This window comes from Stylophora pistillata, chromosome 10 (genome assembly GCF_964205215.1).
Source record: "Stylophora pistillata chromosome 10, jaStyPist1.2, whole genome shotgun sequence".
NCBI lineage: Eukaryota > Metazoa > Cnidaria > Anthozoa > Scleractinia > Pocilloporidae > Stylophora > Stylophora pistillata.
This window is the reverse complement of record NC_142528.1, coordinates 2,418,201-2,438,389: the sequence shown is the minus strand read 5'-3', so window position 1 is coordinate 2,438,389 and position 20,189 is coordinate 2,418,201. Positions and strand designations below refer to the sequence as shown.

At 39.6% G+C, this 20,189-nt stretch overlaps 5 protein-coding genes and 1 pseudogene across 7 annotated transcripts in view; 3 read left to right on the top strand and 3 right to left on the bottom strand.

The window, feature by feature from the left end:
• The first annotated feature begins 86 nt into the window (after positions 1-86).
• LOC111341716 (uncharacterized) lies at positions 87-1,597 on the top strand. Its single transcript, XM_022948705.2, has 2 exons — positions 87-331; positions 766-1,597. Exons 1-2 carry the CDS (start codon positions 316-318, stop codon positions 1,239-1,241), a joined length of 492 nt encoding a protein of 163 aa, XP_022804440.1. The 5' UTR covers positions 87-315; the 3' UTR covers positions 1,242-1,597.
• Positions 1,598-3,964: 2,367 nt separating this feature from the next.
• Positions 3,965-9,584, bottom strand: LOC111341722 (uncharacterized). The gene has a single exon (XM_022948712.2). The coding sequence runs from the start codon at positions 9,359-9,361 to the stop codon at positions 4,172-4,174; it is 5,190 nt and encodes a 1,729-aa protein (XP_022804447.2). The 5' UTR covers positions 9,362-9,584; the 3' UTR covers positions 3,965-4,171.
• Positions 9,585-9,796: 212 nt separating this feature from the next.
• Positions 9,797-14,870, top strand: LOC148721327 (uncharacterized; annotated as a pseudogene). Its single transcript, XR_015992492.1, has 4 exons — positions 9,797-12,281; positions 12,687-13,229; positions 13,443-13,456; positions 13,522-14,870. The product of XR_015992492.1 is annotated as an uncharacterized LOC148721327 (transcript).
• LOC111341721 (uncharacterized) lies at positions 14,728-16,327 on the bottom strand. The gene has a single exon (XM_022948711.2). The coding sequence runs from the start codon at positions 16,196-16,198 to the stop codon at positions 15,653-15,655; it is 546 nt and encodes a 181-aa protein (XP_022804446.1). The 5' UTR covers positions 16,199-16,327; the 3' UTR covers positions 14,728-15,652.
• Positions 16,328-16,498: 171 nt separating this feature from the next.
• Positions 16,499-19,545, bottom strand: LOC148721326 (uncharacterized). The gene is made up of 3 exons (XM_088735221.1): positions 19,408-19,545; positions 18,199-18,931; positions 16,499-17,761 (listed from the first exon to the last, which is right to left on the bottom strand). Exons 2-3 carry the CDS (start codon positions 18,700-18,702, stop codon positions 17,201-17,203), a joined length of 1,065 nt encoding a protein of 354 aa, XP_088591347.1. The 5' UTR covers positions 18,703-18,931; positions 19,408-19,545; the 3' UTR covers positions 16,499-17,200.
• A 331-nt stretch (positions 19,546-19,876) lies between these two features.
• The window catches only part of LOC111341710 (transient receptor potential cation channel subfamily A member 1), an 18,419-nt gene continuing 18,106 nt past the window's right edge, over positions 19,877-20,189 (top strand). The window contains exon 1 of one of the 2 annotated variants that reach the window (XM_088735685.1): positions 19,877-20,045. The gene's annotated coding sequence lies outside the window, so the exon portion shown is untranslated. The remainder of the gene's footprint in view (positions 20,046-20,189) is intronic. The other variant, XM_022948696.2, reaches the window with a different exon arrangement.

Below are 20,189 nucleotides of genomic sequence, written 5' to 3'. Positions count from 1 at the left end.
GGTTTGTGGTCAATCATTTGAAGGCGAAGGATAAGTAATTTCTCGATTTCATTGGCTGCCAAATTTCTCTGTGGCATCTGATATTAAATCATTCGGAGAAACATTTTACATACGTTGGCGACTAGATCTACATGGTACTGAGAAATCGATTGAAAAGGATTTGAATTTCCTCTGTTAACTGCAAAAGTGATCCCAAATGATAGTTACTTCAACAAAAGTGAGAGATTATCCCAGTGGAAAGATTGAAAATATTTCCTTGGTCAGGCTAAAATATTCTGTCACCAATTAGGAATAGTTTGAACTTCCGTCGAAGGAATGGCTCGTGCAGCAAGTAAGTATTCTTCAATCATAGTTTCCACTTATTTTTATTATAATTTTGTTTACTCAGTATGCTGATTGTAGTTTGTTTCTTCACCACTGTTTTCCATGGCGCGTGAGAGGAACGGAGCGATTATTTGTCACCTATTTGCTAGTTGTTGAAAAAATGTGATGTAATTTCAGCATTGTTTATGTTGATGTATTTAGAGTTTTATATAGATATTTGTGTGGTAGATGCATGTAAGATACAAGAACTTGTCAGATGTCTCCATTCCAAAAACAATAATTATTGTGACTCAGGTTTTAAAATAGAATATTGAATTTGAAACCCAAAATCAAATGTCATTTCTCGCCCAATCATTTCTCTCTAACATAACTACCGCCGACAAACAGCTGTTACAAGCTCACTTTAAAGTGTATAATTATTTCTTGATTCCTTTATTATAGGAGTTGTAAAATTCTTTCACAAGGTGCTTTGTGCTATGATGTGTAAGAATTTCAAGTTGAGAAGATGCGACCAGGGAACATTCTGTTTTTCCCAGCTGAGATGCAAAACGAACTTCAAGCGGTTTTTACCAGGAAAGAATTTTCTGACCAGAGCTGACAAGCATTTGAGAAGCGATCAAGAGATCTGTCTTCCATCTGCACGAGAAGTGTTAGAGCCAATTTACGTCACAGAAATCACGCGAAACTTCCCATCAGAAATTTTGATGCCTTTTGCTTCAGCGAGGAATGAGTTGAACGAAATTAATTTTTTTCGCAAAGGAAACCACGATAAATATCTTCTTAGAGAATCCGATATTTCACCTGATTGTGATGAGAATGTAATAACTGAGATTTTTGCGTGGGTCTACAGAATGGAAATTAAAGAGCAAGACTTTTCTAATGATTTATCGGCTACTGCATCTGTTCACAAGAATTGATTTCTCGGAGGAAAAAATGGAAACTATGCAACTAATTGCTGCAATTTTATGTATTTACAGGATTTCTGCCTGCGATTGGTCTTCCGGTGATGCTTTTGTAGCCCACCAACTAATAACACTTCATTTGAAAGATACCATAGTGTAGCCGGGAGTTGTAAATAAGGTCGGGCTGACTACAGATTAGCCCTTGAACCAAATGAGTTATTACTACTTATAGAATGACTGCTGTTTCACAACCTGTAATTTTAGCAATTGGAAAATATTTAATTAGAAAGTTTTTTTTTTCTCATTCCTCTCTTTTATTTAGATTTTCAAAATTTGTACGATTTGAATCATTAAACTTTTCAGGGAGGTTACGTACAGATTTCTTACATTTTCACTGTTCAGATCATTTGTTTCAGCCAAACAGAACATTATCCATAGTCAATCGTTAATTTTGGGAGATCTCAAAACAGCTGAAATTTAGCATAATTAGCAACTTTTCAAGCACCCTTCTTTGAAGCAATAAACTTAGGATTTGAAATATGGCAACGGTATTCCAACCATCTGCAGTATTGAATGATGCTCAGACTTTGGTTAAGATTTCGACTTTTGCCGAATCTTTGTTACCCCACAGATATCTGTTAAATCTTTTCTGGAAGTAATTGTTGCAATATATATACACAAGACATCTTGCGTGTTCATTGGATGAGAGTATATCGACTAATCCCAAACGATGCAGAGTTTGTTCACGAATGCAATCAATCGGAAAAAATTACCGAGAGTAACGAGTTAATGTATAGTAATAACTAGAGTACAACAAGTTTCTCGTGCAATTCGGGTTAAATAAGCATTCTTAAACTTTTGGAAGACTGCAACTTGCAATTTTGTTTGTATCTAATGAAAATTGCTAAGAGCACTTATTGCAAACTGCACGAAAATCATTTCAATAACAAACCTTATACGGGAAAGAACTTTCGGAGTAAAAACTGTCCGTGTCAGTTTTTAAATACTCCACGGTCAAAATTATCTCAATTTTATTTGTTTATTTGCATGTTAAACTGCATATGGAAACCGTAATGCCAATACTTTGTCATGAAGGGTGAATTTTCTAGTAAAATGCGAAAACACATTTGGCTGCCCAAACTGAGAAGGCTGAGTTTGATGGGTTCCTGACAAACCAAATCTGTTGCCAGCTGTGACACTCGTGAAGTGGATTTCATCCGAACGAAAGAAAGCACCGGTTAAATTTGTGCGCATAACATTTCCTCTCTCTCTTAAAATTTCTTTTTAATGTCAGATCAAAAGTATTAGAAAACGTCTTGCATATTAGCGTCGACAGTGATTGGGAGAAGCCTTATATCAAACGAGAACAGTTAACACACATCTCTGTGGCAGAAGTGTCCGGCACAGTCCCAACCACTCCCGTTTTCCTTGAGGCTGAACCTTATTGTTTCCAGACTTGTTTACTTCAATTTCTTAAATTTGTCACCTGTCGACTTGTTAAGTGTTTATCGATACTTTCTTCCTGTAAACACTGTTTTGAAATCGACTCTCTTCGGACCTCATCAGTCGCCGCATTGAGACAGCCGACAGTGACGTGAAAGCCGAGGACCTATTGTTGTATTTCTTTTTCTTTTTTTCATTTCTACTTGAAGATCAATAATTTAACCGACTTCTTACTTTAATCCGTTAAGTTCTATCCGTTCCTGTGGAGTAGCCAATCAGTCGCAGATATTCTACATTCACCATGTCTACCTTGGAGTGACAATTGACGAAAAATGGAATTGGAGGCCTCATATTCGAAATTTGATCAAGAAGTTAGGTCATCGTATCTGTGTTTTTAATCGCATTTGCCATATACTCGACGAAAAGACTCCCCTTACGTACTACAATGGTTTGGTGATACCTCATTTAGACTATGCGGATATAATATGGGGCAATCAACCAGGGTTAAAATCAGAAATGGAACAGCTACAGGCCTTCCAAAATAAGTTTGCTATAAAGGTCTATGGCAAGAAGGCCTCCTCCAAAGAGGCAATGAAAGAATTAACGTGGTTGCCTTTGGAATTTCGTCGTCGTGCGCATCGTTGTGTACTTGTTCAGAACACGATAAAAGGAAACATTCCTGAGCACTTTGATAACTTTAAATCAACACTAAATTCACATGGTTACAACACCAGAAATGGACACCTTCCACGCTTTGGCAGAATTAGAACGGAATGGGGACGACACATAACATCTTATCAAGCAACAAACGAATGGTTGGCACTTCCGCCTGAGTTGAAAAAGCCTCTGCCGGACACTTAAATAATTATTTTTTGAAATTACCTTTTAAACCTTAGCATATTCTTAATTTTTTACTTTTTAAAATTACCTTATAAACCTTAGCATATTCTTAATTTTAGTATTTTAATCTTAGTGCTTTTATGTGCTTCTTTACATCTACATATACAAACTATTAATATTTTTTTATCTAATCTAAATGTATTTTTAGTCAGAGAACCCCCCTGAAAACCACTCAATGTGATGGGAGTATCCTATTTATTATTACTATTATTATTATTATTATTATTATTATTATTTTTTATCTAATCTAAATGTATTTTTAGTCAGAGAACCCCCCTGAAAACCACTCAATGTGATGGGAGTATCCTATTTATTATTACTGTCGGGAATCGGTTTTCGTCGACAAAGAAACTCACAATTTCTTGATTTTAACAGTTTTAATGGCCCAGCACTCCGCCTCACTGTCACAATTCTCCTACTCTCTCACACCCACTACTCGTCTCATATATCAAAGGACTCAAAGTTCAAAACGGGCGAATTTGACGTCTAGCTGTCATCACCGGAAAACAGAAACTTGCGTAACGCAACTCGCAGTCACGACACTCTCCCCCTATTTGATACCGGAGGTGTCAAATATAAAACAAACGAGAATAAACGTTCCTTTAGTGTTCTTCTTGATCAGCAATAGCCCTTATGCGCTCTGTAACAGCCACAGCCGCTCTCCTGGGTGTAAACACCCGAGCTGTAGGGTTAAGAACTGGATCTTGAGATTTCTGGGTCCTGTCACAGGACAACTCCATGGGGCACAACTGTTGGATCGCCCGCTCCAGATAGGATTTGCCTGCTCTCAGTCTTGCTGCTCTGACGACTCCGTCTCTACCTTCGATTAGCTTCACCACGATCCCGAGGTTCCACTTTCCTCTGTTACGCTCGTCATTTTGGATTAACACGACATCACCTTCCTTGATAGGCGGTCCTCCCTTCTTGTGGTTGAGATTGTGCCTCTCTCGCAGGCTCTTGATATACTCCCCTGTCCATCGGGACCATAGCACGTCCTTACAGCGCCGAATATGTCTTGCACGTTTCCTCAGATCCCCGTCCTCCATCGAATCAACATCATCTTCGGGCAGCAGGTTGGGTTGACCGAACATCATTTTGTTGGGTGTCAGCATGGGTAGTTGGATATCGTCTTCTACATAAGTCAGGGGCCGGTTGTTGAGAGTGACTTCAACGTACAGGATCACCTCTTCCAGCTCACCCCATGTAAGGTGGGCTCCCCCTACAGACTTGTACAAGGCCTGCTTTACAAGTCCTATCATCCTCTCGAATTGGCCGCCCCACCAAGGGGCCCTGCTTAAGTTGAATTGCCATGCAATATGGTGGTGGGCTAGGTAGTCATGGAGCTTCTCGTCCTTCATGATCCTTTTTAACCACTTTGAAACCGCAACGAAACTTCTCCCGTTGTCGGAGTACACTCTTTGTGGCCTGCCCCTTCTTGCTATGAAGCGCTTGAAGCTTTTGACGAATTCCTCAGCTGTTTGGTTAGTCAACAGCTCCAAGTGGATGGCCCTCGTGAGACTACATGCAAACAGCAAAATATAGGCTTTCCCGTCTCCTCTTTTCTTGCCGATTTTATAAGAAATTGGACCGGCGTAATCGACGCCCACTACTTGGAATGGAACTGAGCCAGAGGTACGGTCATTTGGAAGGTTTCCAGGAGGTGGTTTTTGAAATGCTGCGGCTTGGAACTTTTTGCATCCAAAACAACTTTTAATTGCCCTTTTTGTTAAACTTCTCAGCCGGGGTATCCAAAACTCGCCCCTGATAAAAGCCATAGTGAGACCAACTCCCCCGTGTAACGTCATGATATGTGCGTCCTGGGTTAACTTCTCTGACAACGGGGCATCTGGAGGAAGGTAAATTGGATAGCTTCCTTGTATTCTACCACGACACTCGTACAGCCCCAAACCATTCTTCTGCAAGTTGAGTCTTAACTGGTCTTGCTTGAAATATTCTGTTCCACTGTAGCTTTCTTGTGCTCTCCTGAACCACCACTGTGCTTGCTTATCAGTCTCAGCCGTTGTCAAAGGACCTCGGGTTCGTGCTTCTTTGCTCAACCTGCAGTTATCCAGGAAGCGCCTGATCCATGCTGTTACTCGGATTGTTGTCCAGTAGTTGTGCTTCTCTAAGATGTTATCTAGCTCGTTTTTTGTTTCTACAGCAGTCCGGAAGAGTTCCTTAGTTAACTTCGCTTCTGCTTCCGTTTCCTCCGTTGGTTCTGTGAGTAGATGAGGTGGCCAGCGCTCGAGATCTGACAACCATTCCGGTCCTTCCAACCACAGCCTGGGTAACTTGTCTCCATCACAGCCTCTGCTGCCGATGTCCGCTGGATTCTGGCTGGTTCCAACATGTCTCCATTCTATGAAATCTTTCTCTCTGATCTTCTGTGCCCTGTTTGCCACAAACTGTTTATAGGTACTTCCTCCTCCTCCCCTGATCCAATGGAGGGCCACTGTGCTATCAAGCCATCCATAAACCGACTTCACGGGCTGTCCTTGAAGGGCATTCTTCACGTTTGCTACAAGGTTTGCCGCCATGTGCGCTGAGACCAGTTCTAGCCTTGGGATAGTTAGCCCCTTCTTCGCGAGGCGCGCTTTAGCTGCTAATAGTCTTTGATTTGAGCCACTTGCTTGATGAACCACAGCATACACGGCAGCTGCTGTCCCTGTCCCGCTTGTGTCTCGGAACGCGTGCAAATCAATGGCATCAATCGCTTCCTGGAAAGCCGTCACCGGGCGTGGAACTGCAACTTGGTCAGGTAGGTTTTTCTCGAATTGTTTCCACTTTCTTTCGATATACTTTGGTACTTCCTTGTCCCATGATTGGTTCAGGTCGCACACCTCTCGGTAAAGCAGCTTTCCGACGAGAGATACTGGTGATGTGACACCCAGTGGATCGTAAATTGAAGCAAGGAATCGCAACATTTCTCTCTTGGTTACTTCAGGGGGTGACTCCGGGAAGGTTACAGCAATCGTGTCTTCGGATTTGTTCCATGGTAGGCCTAACATCTTTGTTTCTCCAGGTTTAACTCCGAGTTGTTCCTTGGCATAACTTTGGTTGCATTCATCTGGTGCTGAGTTCACTTCCAACTCTGGTGCATTGGAATGCCACTTGTGTAGCTCGAACTGGGCTTCTCCAAATACTGCCACGGCAATTTCCTTGAGTGCGCGCACCTCCTCCACGGTTTCTCCACCAGTTATCACATCGTCAACATACAAGCTCTGCAGGATGTCTTCTACTTCTTTTGGGTACTTTTCTCTCTGGCTCTCCAAGTGTTGCTGCAATGTCCCTCCTAGCAAGAAAGGTGACTGCACAAGGCCAAACAGTGCACGGGTGAACCTGAGAACTTCTACTTCAGATGTCGCTTTGTTCCTAAACCAGTGGAACCGAAGGGCATCTCGATCTTCCATCCGAATGCGCACCTGTAGAAATGCTTGCTTTAGGTCGCCGGCCAGAGCTATTGGTTTCAGGCGGTTTCGCACTAGAACATCCCACAGGAGGTTCTGAAGAGCCGGTCCTGTTTCCAAGCAGTCGTTCAATGATGGACTCTTCTCGTTAGCTTTCGCTGATGCATCGAACACAATTCGCAGTTTGGTGGATTCAGCTGACTCTCTAATGACAGGCTTGTGTGGAATGTAAAACTCCCTTCCTACAGGTTCTGACGTCACTCTCTCAACGATCCCCGTCTCCAGTTGGTCTTGAATTATCTGGTCATACTGCGCGAGGAGATCGGGCTGTCTTTGAAGTTTCTTCGTGAGGTTTCCAAGTCTTCGGAGACTTCCATGCTCGTTGCTTTGGAGCGGCTTGTGACCATGTTTCCACAGCAAACCTGTTTCATACCATCCCTCGTCGCTCCGCCTTAACTGTTCTTTAAATTCTTCATACACGCTCTGCTGATCTCCATCTGGTCTGTCTTGAAGGCCCAACACGTCTAGACTACACAGCTGTTGATACTCTACTGAAGACGTTCTGGTCAGGTAGACACTGTTTAGCCCCATTTCTTTGCCTGCCGACATCATGGTCCACCCCAGTGTAGTTAGTTCAGCGATCGGTTCACCAGCCTTGCCAATCTTCGGCTTAGTGTTGGTCTTTATTCTGGAGTACTCACTTGCTCCCAGTATTAGATGAATTGGTAGTTCGGGCTTGGTATCTTCATCATCCATGGTAACACCCCCGAGGTGTGAAAATGTCTTGATCTTATCAGCGTATCTGGGATTTGGAATTGATAGAAGGACACTCTTATCGACCTTACTCACCATTGTTGTCATCTCAAATTTCCCTTGAATACTTGAAATGCTGACATCATACTGTTCAATTTTCTGGTTAGTTGAGCACAGCATCATGTCAATCTTCTTGTACACTGCTCTGGCTGGTTGTTTCCCAAGGTGCTTGACCAATGTAGCTGAAGCATAGGAGCTTCCGGCCCCTGTGTCCAATAAAGCTCGGCATGTTATCCCATTCACGTTGACGACTACCACTGGGTAAACAACTTCATCTTCAAATGTGGCTAGTAGTAACTGTTGGGGCTCTTTGTCACAGATTGATGTATGGTGTCTTCCATGACACTTCTGGCAGCCTCTAGTAATACGACAATCTGTAGCTCTGTGTCTTGTGCCAGTGCAATTAAAACACAACCTTCTCTCACTGAGATGCTTCTTCCTGTCTCCGACACTCGCTATCTTGTCACAGTTAACAGATTTGTGGCTGGTTGAATTGCAGTAAACGCACGGTCTCTGTCGATAATCTTCTTGCCTTGAGTTGAAGAATCTGTCTCGCGACTTGTTTGGTTGGTCGGAAGAGTTTAAAGGATTCCTGTCACACCATTTACGAAGTGCCTCCAACATCTGAGGGAACGCCCACTCATGCCAGTTGTCATCCAAGCGAACAAGGTCAGCCCTGATACCAGGTAATTTGTCCAGAGTGACTCTAACATAACCGTTGATTTCCTTTATTTTTCCCATCGTGTCGAGTGCTTGAACGTTTGTGGCCAGTTTTTCATAAAAATCGTGTACTTTTGCTGGCTGCGATCCCTGTACAGTAGGCAAAGCAATAATACGCTGGATGTGGGCGTTGGCGACTTCACTCGGTTTTCCGTACTTCGCTGTTAAGATAGCCTTAGCACGTTCGTATCCCTCGGTGTTGTAAGGTAGGCCATCGACGGCAGATCGAACTTTCGGGACAAGGAGCTCTTTCAGGTACGAGAACTTTGCCACTTGCGTAATGGCAGCTTGATCTATTTCGGTGTCGAACTGACTCCAAAATCGTAGCCAATCCAAATGGGTACCTTGGAACTTAGTTATAGTTAATTTTGGCAGCTTTGCACCGCTTTCCTTCACGGACTTGTTCCGATCTTCTTCCATTTTCTTCTCAAAATCTCTCTTAATCTGCATTTTCGCCTCCTCTAATTTTAGCTCTTCTTCATAACGCCGCTTGCGATTTTCCTCTTCGGCCTTCTCTTCTTCCCATTTCGCTTCCCGTGAGGCTTCTTCACGTAGGTTTTTGACGGTTTTCCTAACATCCTCAGTTATCTCTTCGTATTCTGCGACTTGTTTTTCGATCCCCAAGCTCCATTTACGCACGTGGTCCGGTTCTTCTCCTTTCTCTATTTTCAGTGCTTGTATTTCCACCATCTGTTCGTGAACGCTATCGATCTGTTTCTCCAAAGTCTTCTGCAATCGCTCTGTCGCCTTCAAATCTTTCTTTTCTTGAATTCTGGGGACGTCATCTCGCGTAAATTCCAATAGCCGGAATTTAGAGTCGATCTTCTTCAGCGCTTGTTCCAGCTCCGACATGTTGTTTACACGTTATCTGTGCGCTGTGCTGTGTTTTTTACGGGTACAAATCGATATCAAAGTTTTGAATATCTTCAGTCGGTCCTGGCAGGGTCGCCACTTTTGTCGGGAATCGGTTTTCGTCGACAAAGAAACTCACAATTTCTTGATTTTAACAGTTTTAATGGCCCAGCACTCCGCCTCACTGTCACAATTCTCCTACTCTCTCACACCCACTACTCGTCTCATATATCAAAGGACTCAAAGTTCAAAACGGGCGAATTTGACGTCTAGCTGTCATCACCGGAAAACAGAAACTTGCGTAACGCAACTCGCAGTCACGACATTACTATTATTATTATTATTATTATTATTATTATTATTATTTTTTTTTTTTTATCTAATCTAAATGTATTTTTAGTCAGAGAACCCCCCTGAAAACCACTCAATGTGATGGGAGTATCCTATTTATTATTACTATTATTATTATTATTATTATTATTTTTTTTTTTTTTATCTAATCTAAATGTATTTTTAGTCAGAGGACCCCCCTGAAAACCACTCAATGTGATGGGAGTATCCTATTTATTATTACTATTATTATTATTATTATTATTATTATTACCATATTTATCACATATTGCAAGAGAATTAGGATTGTTTTCAAATAAACACGGTTGTTTGAATATTTTCCTCGTCTGTTTTTAATGAATCACTGAGCACAATTTGTGAAACGACTCTTTTTTCAAATATCTTAGCGTTTCTGCGTTTGTAGTTGAACGAAAACTTGATTGCATAAATCAAAGATCGTGCGGTACCCAGTGCGGTAAGCCAAAAAACTACAATACGTAGAAATCCAACATATGTTTTTGAGTTTGCAGTCGAAAAAAAGGCCATTTGTGGTAAAATTATTTAAAGGAAAACTTTCGGCTTTGTCAAAGTACTTATTCCGGGAAAAACAAACAACAGGAACTCATAAGAGACACCCGGGGATGGAAGATGGCTCTGGGTAACTTTGACATCTGTTACAGCAGTGCGTAGAGGTCCTTCAGAGAACGTGAGGAAACACTTTACGAAGGAAAACGGGAATGTTTTTAGCATAATGTATGTGGCAATCATAGTTAGTATGAAAAGTAACATGTGCAATTAAAACGTGACTCAAACTCATTTTTCATGCCGCAGTGAACCATTCGTAACACTCAGCTGTAAAAACTTTTGTGGCAGAAGGTGCACTTAATATTCCATTTTATCTCATTTTATTTTTTTCTCATCTATATGTGTAACTATGATATCTATTTTTTGTCTTGACCAACAAACGAATTTCTCCTCGACAGGATGAGAATTTTACGTTATATGATAATTTTCTCGAGTCACAAATTAGGTATGTTTGTATCCCCAATTTTTAAAAGTACATGGGACCTTAGAAGTCTTTAATTACCGACCTTTTTATTACGAATGACTCTTTCTAGTCATAACTCCCATATACGTGAAAAAAAAATACTCAGTTCTAATTGGCTAGCAAGGGCTGCATTTCTCCTGTTACACGAGTGCAAAATAGAGGGTCATAAGATGACCTACATGTATAAAATTATGAACTTTTTCATATGAATATTTTTTAGACAATCGTCCAAGTGCCTTGGTGTACGCAGTCCTTGATATTTTGCACAGGCTAGATAAAAACGTGGCACCGCATGAGCCAAACACCTTCACATTGTTTTGGTGTCTGGCTCAAAGTGCGAAGAGAAGCTGTAAGAGAGCAATTACGTTGCGGATGTTTTTCAGGCTATTTTCAAAATACTGGTGATGAGGACCCTGATTTAAAATGAACATAATTTATCTCGATAAGGCCCTGAAGTTGTTTTTTAAAATTTGATTGGTAGATATGTCTAGTTCAGTAAAGGATATTTCCAGCGAATGATTGCGATCAATTAGCAACGAAGGAATGAATGACCCGAGTAACAATTACTCAAACTGAATATATACAATTGGAACATATGAGACATCAGCAGTCTTTTAACAAGTTGTACGCGACTCGAGGAACTTGAGGAGATCACTTCAAGCCCATGTGCGTAAAACCGGTGACTGTAGCAGCAGGCATGGGTGAGAAAATTTCTGTCTGCGTTAACATTTCTTTTGATTGAAGATATTAGATAAACCCATGCAAAAAATATATATATATTTTAACGTTAAACGCTTTCATAGTTCTTTTTTTCCCTTCAGTTTAAATTTGGGGAATTCATTTTAGTTAGCCCCCGGATCTAAAAATCAAAATCCGGTTAAATACTGACTGCATTGCGATAACGTTTTTAGGAGTCGGCCTTGCACGACGAATGAGAATTAAAAAGGTCTTAATTAAAATGAGTTCTGATTTACTGCCGTTAGTTTTCTGGAGATACAAGGTTAATGGATGGCAAAATGATTCACAAGACTGAACGTTCTCGTTTCATTTTTCGGAATACGGACGATCTCTCCGGTGGACTGGGAGGAGAAAGTCATCAGATTTTCCCTCTGATGGAGCCTCTTTCCTTTTTCTCTTCTCGTTGAGGATATCGAGTATAATCTTAACTTGAATATCGTATAAACGTTCTAAATATGGCTTCTGAACAAATTCACAAAGTATAAATCTGTCGGTACGTATCGAAAAGTATCCAAGAATGCAAGAAAGCAAAGAAGAATATTAAAAAAACATGGTGAATCTCGGCCTTACTAATTGTAATTTTATAACTCAGTTGATTAATATTATGTCTGCTCTTCCGCAGGTAAAAACCCCAACACTGTTTCAGGCGAGACATTTAGAGGGTTAACAGGAAGAAATTTTGAAGGGTTTTTACTCGGTGAAGTGCTTGCTTAACTATGGTAAAATGAAACCCTGCGATTTCCTCCAAGACAACGTCTCACATTCTACAACATTGCCTTAAATATGAAGAAGAAAGTAAGTCAGGTAAGTTGGCGTGTTACTTCTGTACGTGAACGCCCAAGCTCAGTCCTAATCTAGAAGAACATGTAAACGCACCACAGGTATCCCATTTATTGATCTATTTCATTTATTTGCAGCACTTAAACAGGCTGGCCCAGGGGGCTTGTATAGAGCGACCTAAATATATCAAAATGTCTGTATGAATATAAAATACCCAAACGAAACTACAACACAAATTATATTACATAACGAGTTGAAAAGTGTTCTTTACCAACTGCTATACTACAGTCTTTACCAACTGCTATAACACCTACTATTATTACTACTACTACTACATTACGGGTTTTCAAAACCTAACTATACACGTGCTGATTTTAAAGTGATATACTTATGACTTTGAAAATGATTCAATCCAATTTCATGTGATAGTCCAACAGATTGTAGTCATGCCAGAAGGATCCCGCCAACTGTCCAACCTCATGACTAATTCGTCGGCATTCCACAATAGCTCAGACACAAGGAGAAGAATCTATGTGCTTTTACCAGCAGGTTTCGACACCAAGCTTGTTGTGGTATTACTTTTGATAACTTTTGGAGTCGTAGGATTCGTTGGTAACAGCATTATCTATTACTTTATTTCAAAGAGAAAGAAAACTGTCGGGTTTCTGCAGAGATGTTCCTTTGTAAGAAATTTAAACTTGTACATAAAAAGTTTAGCTCTTTCCGAAATTCTTTGCCCTATGATATCCATTCCTTTGTTTTGTATTCAGATGACGTTAGATGTATTCCAACGGCACACCTGGGCGTGCAAAATAGTTCGTTATTTCAACATCCTGTTTACTACTGTTACAATAAATAATCTTTTAGTAATAAGTATGGAGAGGTATTTCGCGATTCGTAAAGTTCCTCGTACCTTAAGTGTTAGTCGTGTTCGCAAGCCGACATGGGCCGCCGGCATGGATAGTTGTTTTAGTATATACTAAAACAGTGAGATAATATACACCACTGTCGTTAATTTGAGTGATTTCTTCGCTTGTCACGGATGCAAACCGGGACGCCATTTTTTCTCGAGTTGCTCGGAGGTAAATAGCAAAGGATATTCGGAGTTTGACAAGCCAATCAGAGCGCGCCTTCAACGCTATCCACTGTTTTAGTATATACTAATAGGTGTTATTGATGTGTTAGGCCCGGGTGCAGCCGTAGATGGAATCCCTTCTGATCTTGATGATAAACATTACACAGTCATGTGTAAACCTGATACTAGTTAAAGAGCGCTCCAGATTATTTGCGCAAGTCATGGAGTAACACAATACCTCATTCCATCTTTGATCTAATTTACTCAGTCAATATTTCCATCGCAATAACTATGTGGCGCAGGCAAAAAAGTAAAGTACATATACAGTCAAGTAACGCCATAAGAGAGAGCCTCAAGGCTGCTACAATTCGAGGAACATATTTGCTTGTAGCCGTTACACTGGCATTTATCATTTCTAATTCAGGGGTTTATTATTACGCCATATATGCTACTTCAATGGCAAAAGATCCTCCAGATTTTAGAACACAATTTATCACAAGGTGTTTTTTTCTGGGCTGATTTTCTCGAACAGCATTGTAAAAGTTGTGATATATCTTATTCAGATGGAAGATCTTCGTGCATTTATTAAGGAGCTGTTTTTCAAGAAAGACACTAAAGCCACCAAATAGAAAAATTTACCCTTATTGCTCCTGCAGCGATTCAAGTCAATTCTCAGTTTATAGATAATAATCCATTGGGATCAATGAGGGAACAAAACATTTCCGTCGATAAATTGGTCCAAAGATGACCACGGCAGAAATAAATTAACATTCAAACCTCTGCGTTTCTATTTTCTCTTTCGAAGCCATTTTGAAAATGCTCTGTTTTCGGAGATCGAAAGCTCCTTTAACTCCAACAGATATTACTTAGGGAAGAGTCAGTAGAAACTTCAATTTTTTTTTTAACATCGAATTCCAAACAACATTACGTGTCGCTTAAGGCTTGGTGAGAAACAGTGGTTTGAGTCGAAGCACCTCGTAAATGCGATCCTGTAAAATATTGCAGTGAGGCTCTTTGCAGTGTAGGTACTTCAAAATGTAACAAAGCGATGTAGAAATGGTACCACAGTAGTATATTAATAAAAAGTAATTCAAGTATAATAACTTACACAAGTCAGTATCGTTGAAAGACTCCTGCATTTCTATCCCAACGCTCCTATCATAATTTCTGACTGGAATTTGAAAAAGGATGGTGTATAGAGTTTATAACATGATAAGCCATAATAAAGGGTTGATGCTCCTTTTTTTAATTGTAATGTACAGAAATAATGTATATGACTAATGTAAGATAATGTATGATAATGTATACTGAGGCCCTCTTACCAATGCACAGGTCCAGGGTAGCTTAGATCAGTAATTATTTATCCGGCCGCAAAGTAGGAGATGGACACGAAAGGCAGATGTTTACTTTGTTTTAAGTAGGTAAACATATAATTACTGTAAAATATAATCACCGTGTAAAACTGATTGATAATTAATATTAATCAGTGCATTTCCGCACCTTACATAGAATTTCAATAAACTATACCTACTGTGTGATTACCGGTAATTAAATTTTTTTTTATTGAAGTGTTATTAGATTGGCCTTCAAGTTAGTTGGAATACTTATGGGTTTGCAAAGAATTTACTCTACATGAAGTTTGGTCAAGGGCTAATGTTTTGTCAATGGAGGAAAATTTTTGACAAACAGGATGATTACCACAGCCACATTGAATTTAAGTGTGTAAATTGGAGTAAAAAAATTTTAAGGCACTTTTAAACCAATGGGGGCTTCATTATACAAATTTTTTGTATAAAAAATGAGTCTTAGAACGAAGTATTCATCTTCAATATGAACAGTCCTCGATACAAAGCTTTGAATACACTGCAAGTCAGTTTTTCATTAACTTTCAAGCTTTTTCAAGTCCTACAGCTCAGGAACAGGATCAAATATTTCTTTGTTTTAAAATAAAACTTGACAGGCAATAACCTCGACTTGTAATATTGGAGGGTAAGATTTGAATTGTTTTAAATCATTTAAATCAAAGACACAGGCAGTCAAGATAGTAAATGTGGAACCGCTTATAAGCCTAATTTTAGCAGTTAGACACTGCAGTAGGTAGCCACAGTAACTTTATAAAGACACAATTGAAACATTATTATCTAAAAAAACAGAGAAAAACCTCCAACAATCTCCCTTTTTTTACATGTCATGCAGCCCTACAATAGAGACTGGTTCACGTTCTTTCTAAACACTCAAACTTGATAATTGAAACTTCTTATTGACCAAATTAAATTCGCAAACTGTAATCAGTAATCCTTTTTGTGGTTTTGTTCCCTGGTCAAAATTCTAAGAGCTCTGCTAGCATCTCATCGAGCTCTTCTTCCGATGTGCTGGCTTGAAGTTTTGCGCAATTTGTTCCATCACGAGCTTGGCTGGAGCTTTTCGGTCTTTGTGCGGGTCTGTTAACATTGTTTTTCTCCCAGCCCACATTGTCTAACTCACGCATGAGTTTTTCCACCAAGGAGTCTGTACTTCCCCTCACGCCGGCGGAAGCTTCTCTTGAAATCTGCCCGGCTTCGTTTTCTTGTCTTGTGGTTTCAACAATTTGAAGCAATTCTTGTAGCTCTGCATTTCTCTTCTCTACGTCCACAAAAAATTGTTCGAGTTCTTCGTCTGGACGCTGCGAATTCTCGTCTACAACACACTGACGTTTCTTGGCATTTTTAGACGAGGGGCTGTACAAACTACCACTCTCAACCTCCTTCAAAATCTTTTCCATGTCCTCATCCTTTGCAAAGCTGTTCCCTCTCGATGGCTTTTTCGAGGAACCGTTTCTTTTATGAGAAACAGTTTTTGCTTGATTCACTGTCGAAGGCTTCAACATTTTGTTCCCTGCTTCTATAAAAGGATTATTCGTTCTGTTTTGCGCGGACCCCAACAGAACTGAGGTTCGTCTTCATGTCTTCATAACAGCGATAAGTACTGACCACTAAGTGTGCTTTGAGCGACCGCAGTTTACGTTTTACTGGCTGCTACAAAATGCTTTAATTAGCGCCGCAGCTCGTAGAACTTTCCCAACCAAGTGATAAAACATTTACACCTGTCACCACTGTTCCCAACAACTTCACAACAAAAGATCGTCGTGAATAGAAAAACTTTCGCCCAATGAAATTTTCATTACACTGTTTTCCTAAATAATAAACTAGATTACACATTAAAGAAGTAGAACTGCAAATTCACGTCTGTTAATTAAAATAAATGTCGTTGAATATAATTATCGCGGTGCCTTTGCTGAGGCTAATTCGTTGAGTCCACGTTGCAAGAAAGACATTTGAATATCTTTTTTTCCGAACAGCTGAGTGTCGTACACATCCGTAAAATTATAGTCACGTATAAAAAGAAACGTCGACGTTATAAAGATGTAAAAAAAACCCTATAATTTCGACGCCGTTTGCTTATTCTTGTGCGATAAATCACATTTAAGACGAAAGGCTGCCGTAGATCTGACTTATTTTCCTAGCTTATCAAAATGTCATGCATCATCGCCGAGCATAACATGGGAACACGAAAGGAAAAGCTTTGATAATTAATTAATTACAAATGTGGAGCTTAAAACAACTGAAAGGAAGAAAATTATTACTTACGAGTCAGTATTCTAACTGGGCAGATTTGCTTATTTTTAAAAGTTTGAGCTACAGAAATTGCACCCAGACCCTTTGCAATTGCATTGAAATATCACAAAGTTCACTGGAGAAAGCGATTATTTCGATAAAAGTTTTAGTTCTATCGACAAAGTTTATTCAAGTTCAAAAATAAGGGACATTAAGTAACTCAGGCACAACTCTTACTAGTGATTATAAGAACTGTTTCTTTGAATCAGTTAAGACTAAATTTTCAACCCGAGCAGAGGTGTACTTGGTTTGAACTCCGGTGTTTTATCAAAATGTTCAACAAGGGTTTTAGAAGTGTAGAAGTCATTCATTGTCTCAGCAATCTTGCTTGTTCCAGATAAATTTTCCTTTCTTCTAAACGTGAACGACGTTGATGATTTGATAGTTCTGCTACTAGTGACCATTTCTCTCACAACTATGAAATGCTGAGTTGCTTGAAGGCAGATTGTTGCAAAGTCTTCTTTTGCGACAGATGCGCTTAAATTACACACGCTCTCAGGCTTGTTTTCGCTGGTTGCCTTTCGGCGTAACGTGGGCTCATTTCCCGCGTCGTGACCATTGATCAGATTGATATCTGGGGTTATATTTGGAGTATTCTGACTTGTAATGTTGACGGGCGTAGTCTTGTACCATGCACTTTTAAGAATGGGTGATACACATTTCAGACGCGGTATAAACGCGCTATCGGGGACCAAGTTGAAGCTAACCTTTTTCTTTGTCTTCTTTGGCACCCCTCCATAGTAGGTCTGTTCCACTCGTACCACAAGCCCCGGTGACTAATTTGGTATGTGCATATTACAAAAAGAAATAAGGAACTTATTACGAAAACAGCTTCAGGTAAAAGATGATTTAAGACACTCTCACAGGGAAAGCTTCATGTGGTGACTGTATGAAAATGTGTTTGATATGAAATATCAAATACTTTGGAAAATTAAAATCAGGGATATTAACATCAGTGCAATGCAGTTTTCGGTGGGCAAATTGAAGTAACAGGGAACAAAAGGAGGCGATAAACTTCTTTTCCCACTAGTATCAAGACGCGCCTATCTGAAAACCCTGGATTTGCCTAATGTCTTTTCGAAAATCATACTTAAGGAAATAACTTATGATAAAATTTAGGTCCTTATGCCTTACAGCTGACATTGTTTCAGTAATCCTAAACAATTAACGTAAATATAACAGTACCAAATACTAATAGTAAAATACAAGGTACCTTTTCCTCAGGGACACTATGTTCCTGACTGGTGACACTCTGAGCTGTAAATACCCTAGTTACAGTGAAATCTGTAACTTTTCCCAGTCTGACAAGCATTTTCAGTGTTTCTCTCAACCTATACATCAGCTCTCCTTCACACACTCTTACCCTCCCCTCCCACGACTGCCCATTAACGAAATCCCAGAAGTTCTGGCAATTCACATCTAGAATCAATGAACGACTGTTAACATTGGTTGGTGTCTCCACAAATATTTCGGAAGGACCAATTTCGCGGACTACTTCAATGTGTTCCATTGGTAATTTAGCTATTTGCCGTTCACGGGTAATTTGAGGTTTCAACTTTTCCAGATACATTCTCCAAACCTGTTTTTCAATTTTTCTGACTGAAAAAGATTTACACCTCTTCCTGCTCACAGTATGGCGGTGATCGTTAACATGAATTTCGTGCTGTCTTTTAAAACAACTGCTGCATATGCAAGAATTTCTCGTTGCAAACGACATTTTAAAAATGATTTCAGGTGAATTTCATTCTTGTTACATTGAACTAAACGAATGCAGGCGTAAAATGCACACGTCATAATTATTGTGAAACTGTTGAGCAGCGCGTGCTCTTAACCCTTACTGGTAGGTCAGAATCCTAGACCAAGAACTATGAATCTGATTCTAATATCCTTTATGATTCACGCGAGTAAGGACGTGTAATTCTCCTCTCTAAGTGCCTGACATGATCCTGTAAAATAAGTGAAGAAAATTTGGTGCTATAACACCCTCTTGATGATAAATTTAGTTTTCTTTTTTGAAGATCTGTTTGCCGGAATAAAGTATTAAAACCATAAAGGGAAGGAACCGTTAATGACATTTAGTTGGGAGTAAAGGAAACATGTAAAATGTGGTTCAATTTGCGTATGGTTTTTCCGCAAAATCTTTATCTATTTGGTTTTATGGTAACAGCAAAATGAACTTCAAAAGATACGGCAAGCCTCGGGCTTTTACATTCCTTTCCTGTTTACATTTTCCTTCGATGATTTTCTATAAAGTTTGTCACAACTTCATAATTATTGGTGAGGTGACGTGGTTGTGCAAATCATCATGATTTGGTATCCACCTCCACTGTGTATGATGGGTTTGAAGAAATTACCTCGAAGCCTGCTAAGGTGCATATTTGAAACTTTAAATTAAAAACGATAAAAATATATAGAAATTTACGTTTTGAATCGTGAATAAAACAGACTTTGTAAGGATGAGTAGAATCCATTTCTCTGTTTTCAGTCCAATCCTTATCTTTGAGTTGCCACTGCAAACTTGATGGCAAGAGAAGCAATGTTGGGTCTTATTCAAAGTGACTCTGCAATCCTTTTGGAAATGGCACAGATTTTTTTCTGAGAAAAACCTACATAAATTATTCCGTTTTTGACTGATCTAACACAAACAGCAATTAATTATCGACGATAAGGGGTACAATAGATAAGTCACAATGCCGGCTAGAACCTTCATTTGGTGGCATAACTGTCAGTGTATTGTATGAAAAAAAGGATCAGTTTATTTTAGGAGCTGAGATATGAATGACCTAGCATTTTTCGCGACATGTCCACAAAAGAAAAACTTTGCATTTTAATTGAGTAGAAAACGGCTTAAATATTATTGGTTGGCGCGCTCGTCACAAATAGTGTTCATCTTAAAAGTCAAACCCGGGATTAAAATAACCATTAACTTTATCAATGCTTGATGGAAACATACTTTAGAAAAGAAATGAGGGGATTTCCTCTAACTAAATCTCAACTCGCTGGTGAGAGCGATGTTTTTGTTTTCTTATACACAGAGAACACCTGAAGCACTATATTAAGGTAAGTCGATATTTATCTTTAAAAAGTACGTCAGATTCCATATCGTGCATATCAGCGCAACTCGGCGTGACAGGTGTAGTGAAAAAAAGAGATGCGGCTTCTAAGATTCCACTTAGGCTGAAAAAAGTTCGGCTCATGAAAAAA

What these genes read in the sequence shown, in the direction of transcription:
- LOC111341722 (XM_022948712.2), bottom strand. Translation starts at nt 9,361, where the DNA reads ATGTCGGAGCTGGAACAAGCGCTGAAGAAGATCGACTCTAAATTCCGG.
- LOC111341721 (XM_022948711.2), bottom strand. Translation starts at nt 16,198, where the DNA reads ATGTTGAAGCCTTCGACAGTGAATCAAGCAAAAACTGTTTCTCATAAA.
- LOC148721326 (XM_088735221.1), bottom strand. Translation starts at nt 18,702, where the DNA reads ATGTCGTTTGCAACGAGAAATTCTTGCATATGCAGCAGTTGTTTTAAA. An exon ending in ATAGTGTCCCTGAGGAAAAG is followed by an intron (nt 17,762 to 18,198) that starts GTACCTTGTATT and finishes ATACCAAATTAG; the next exon opens with TCACCGGGGCTTGTGGTACG.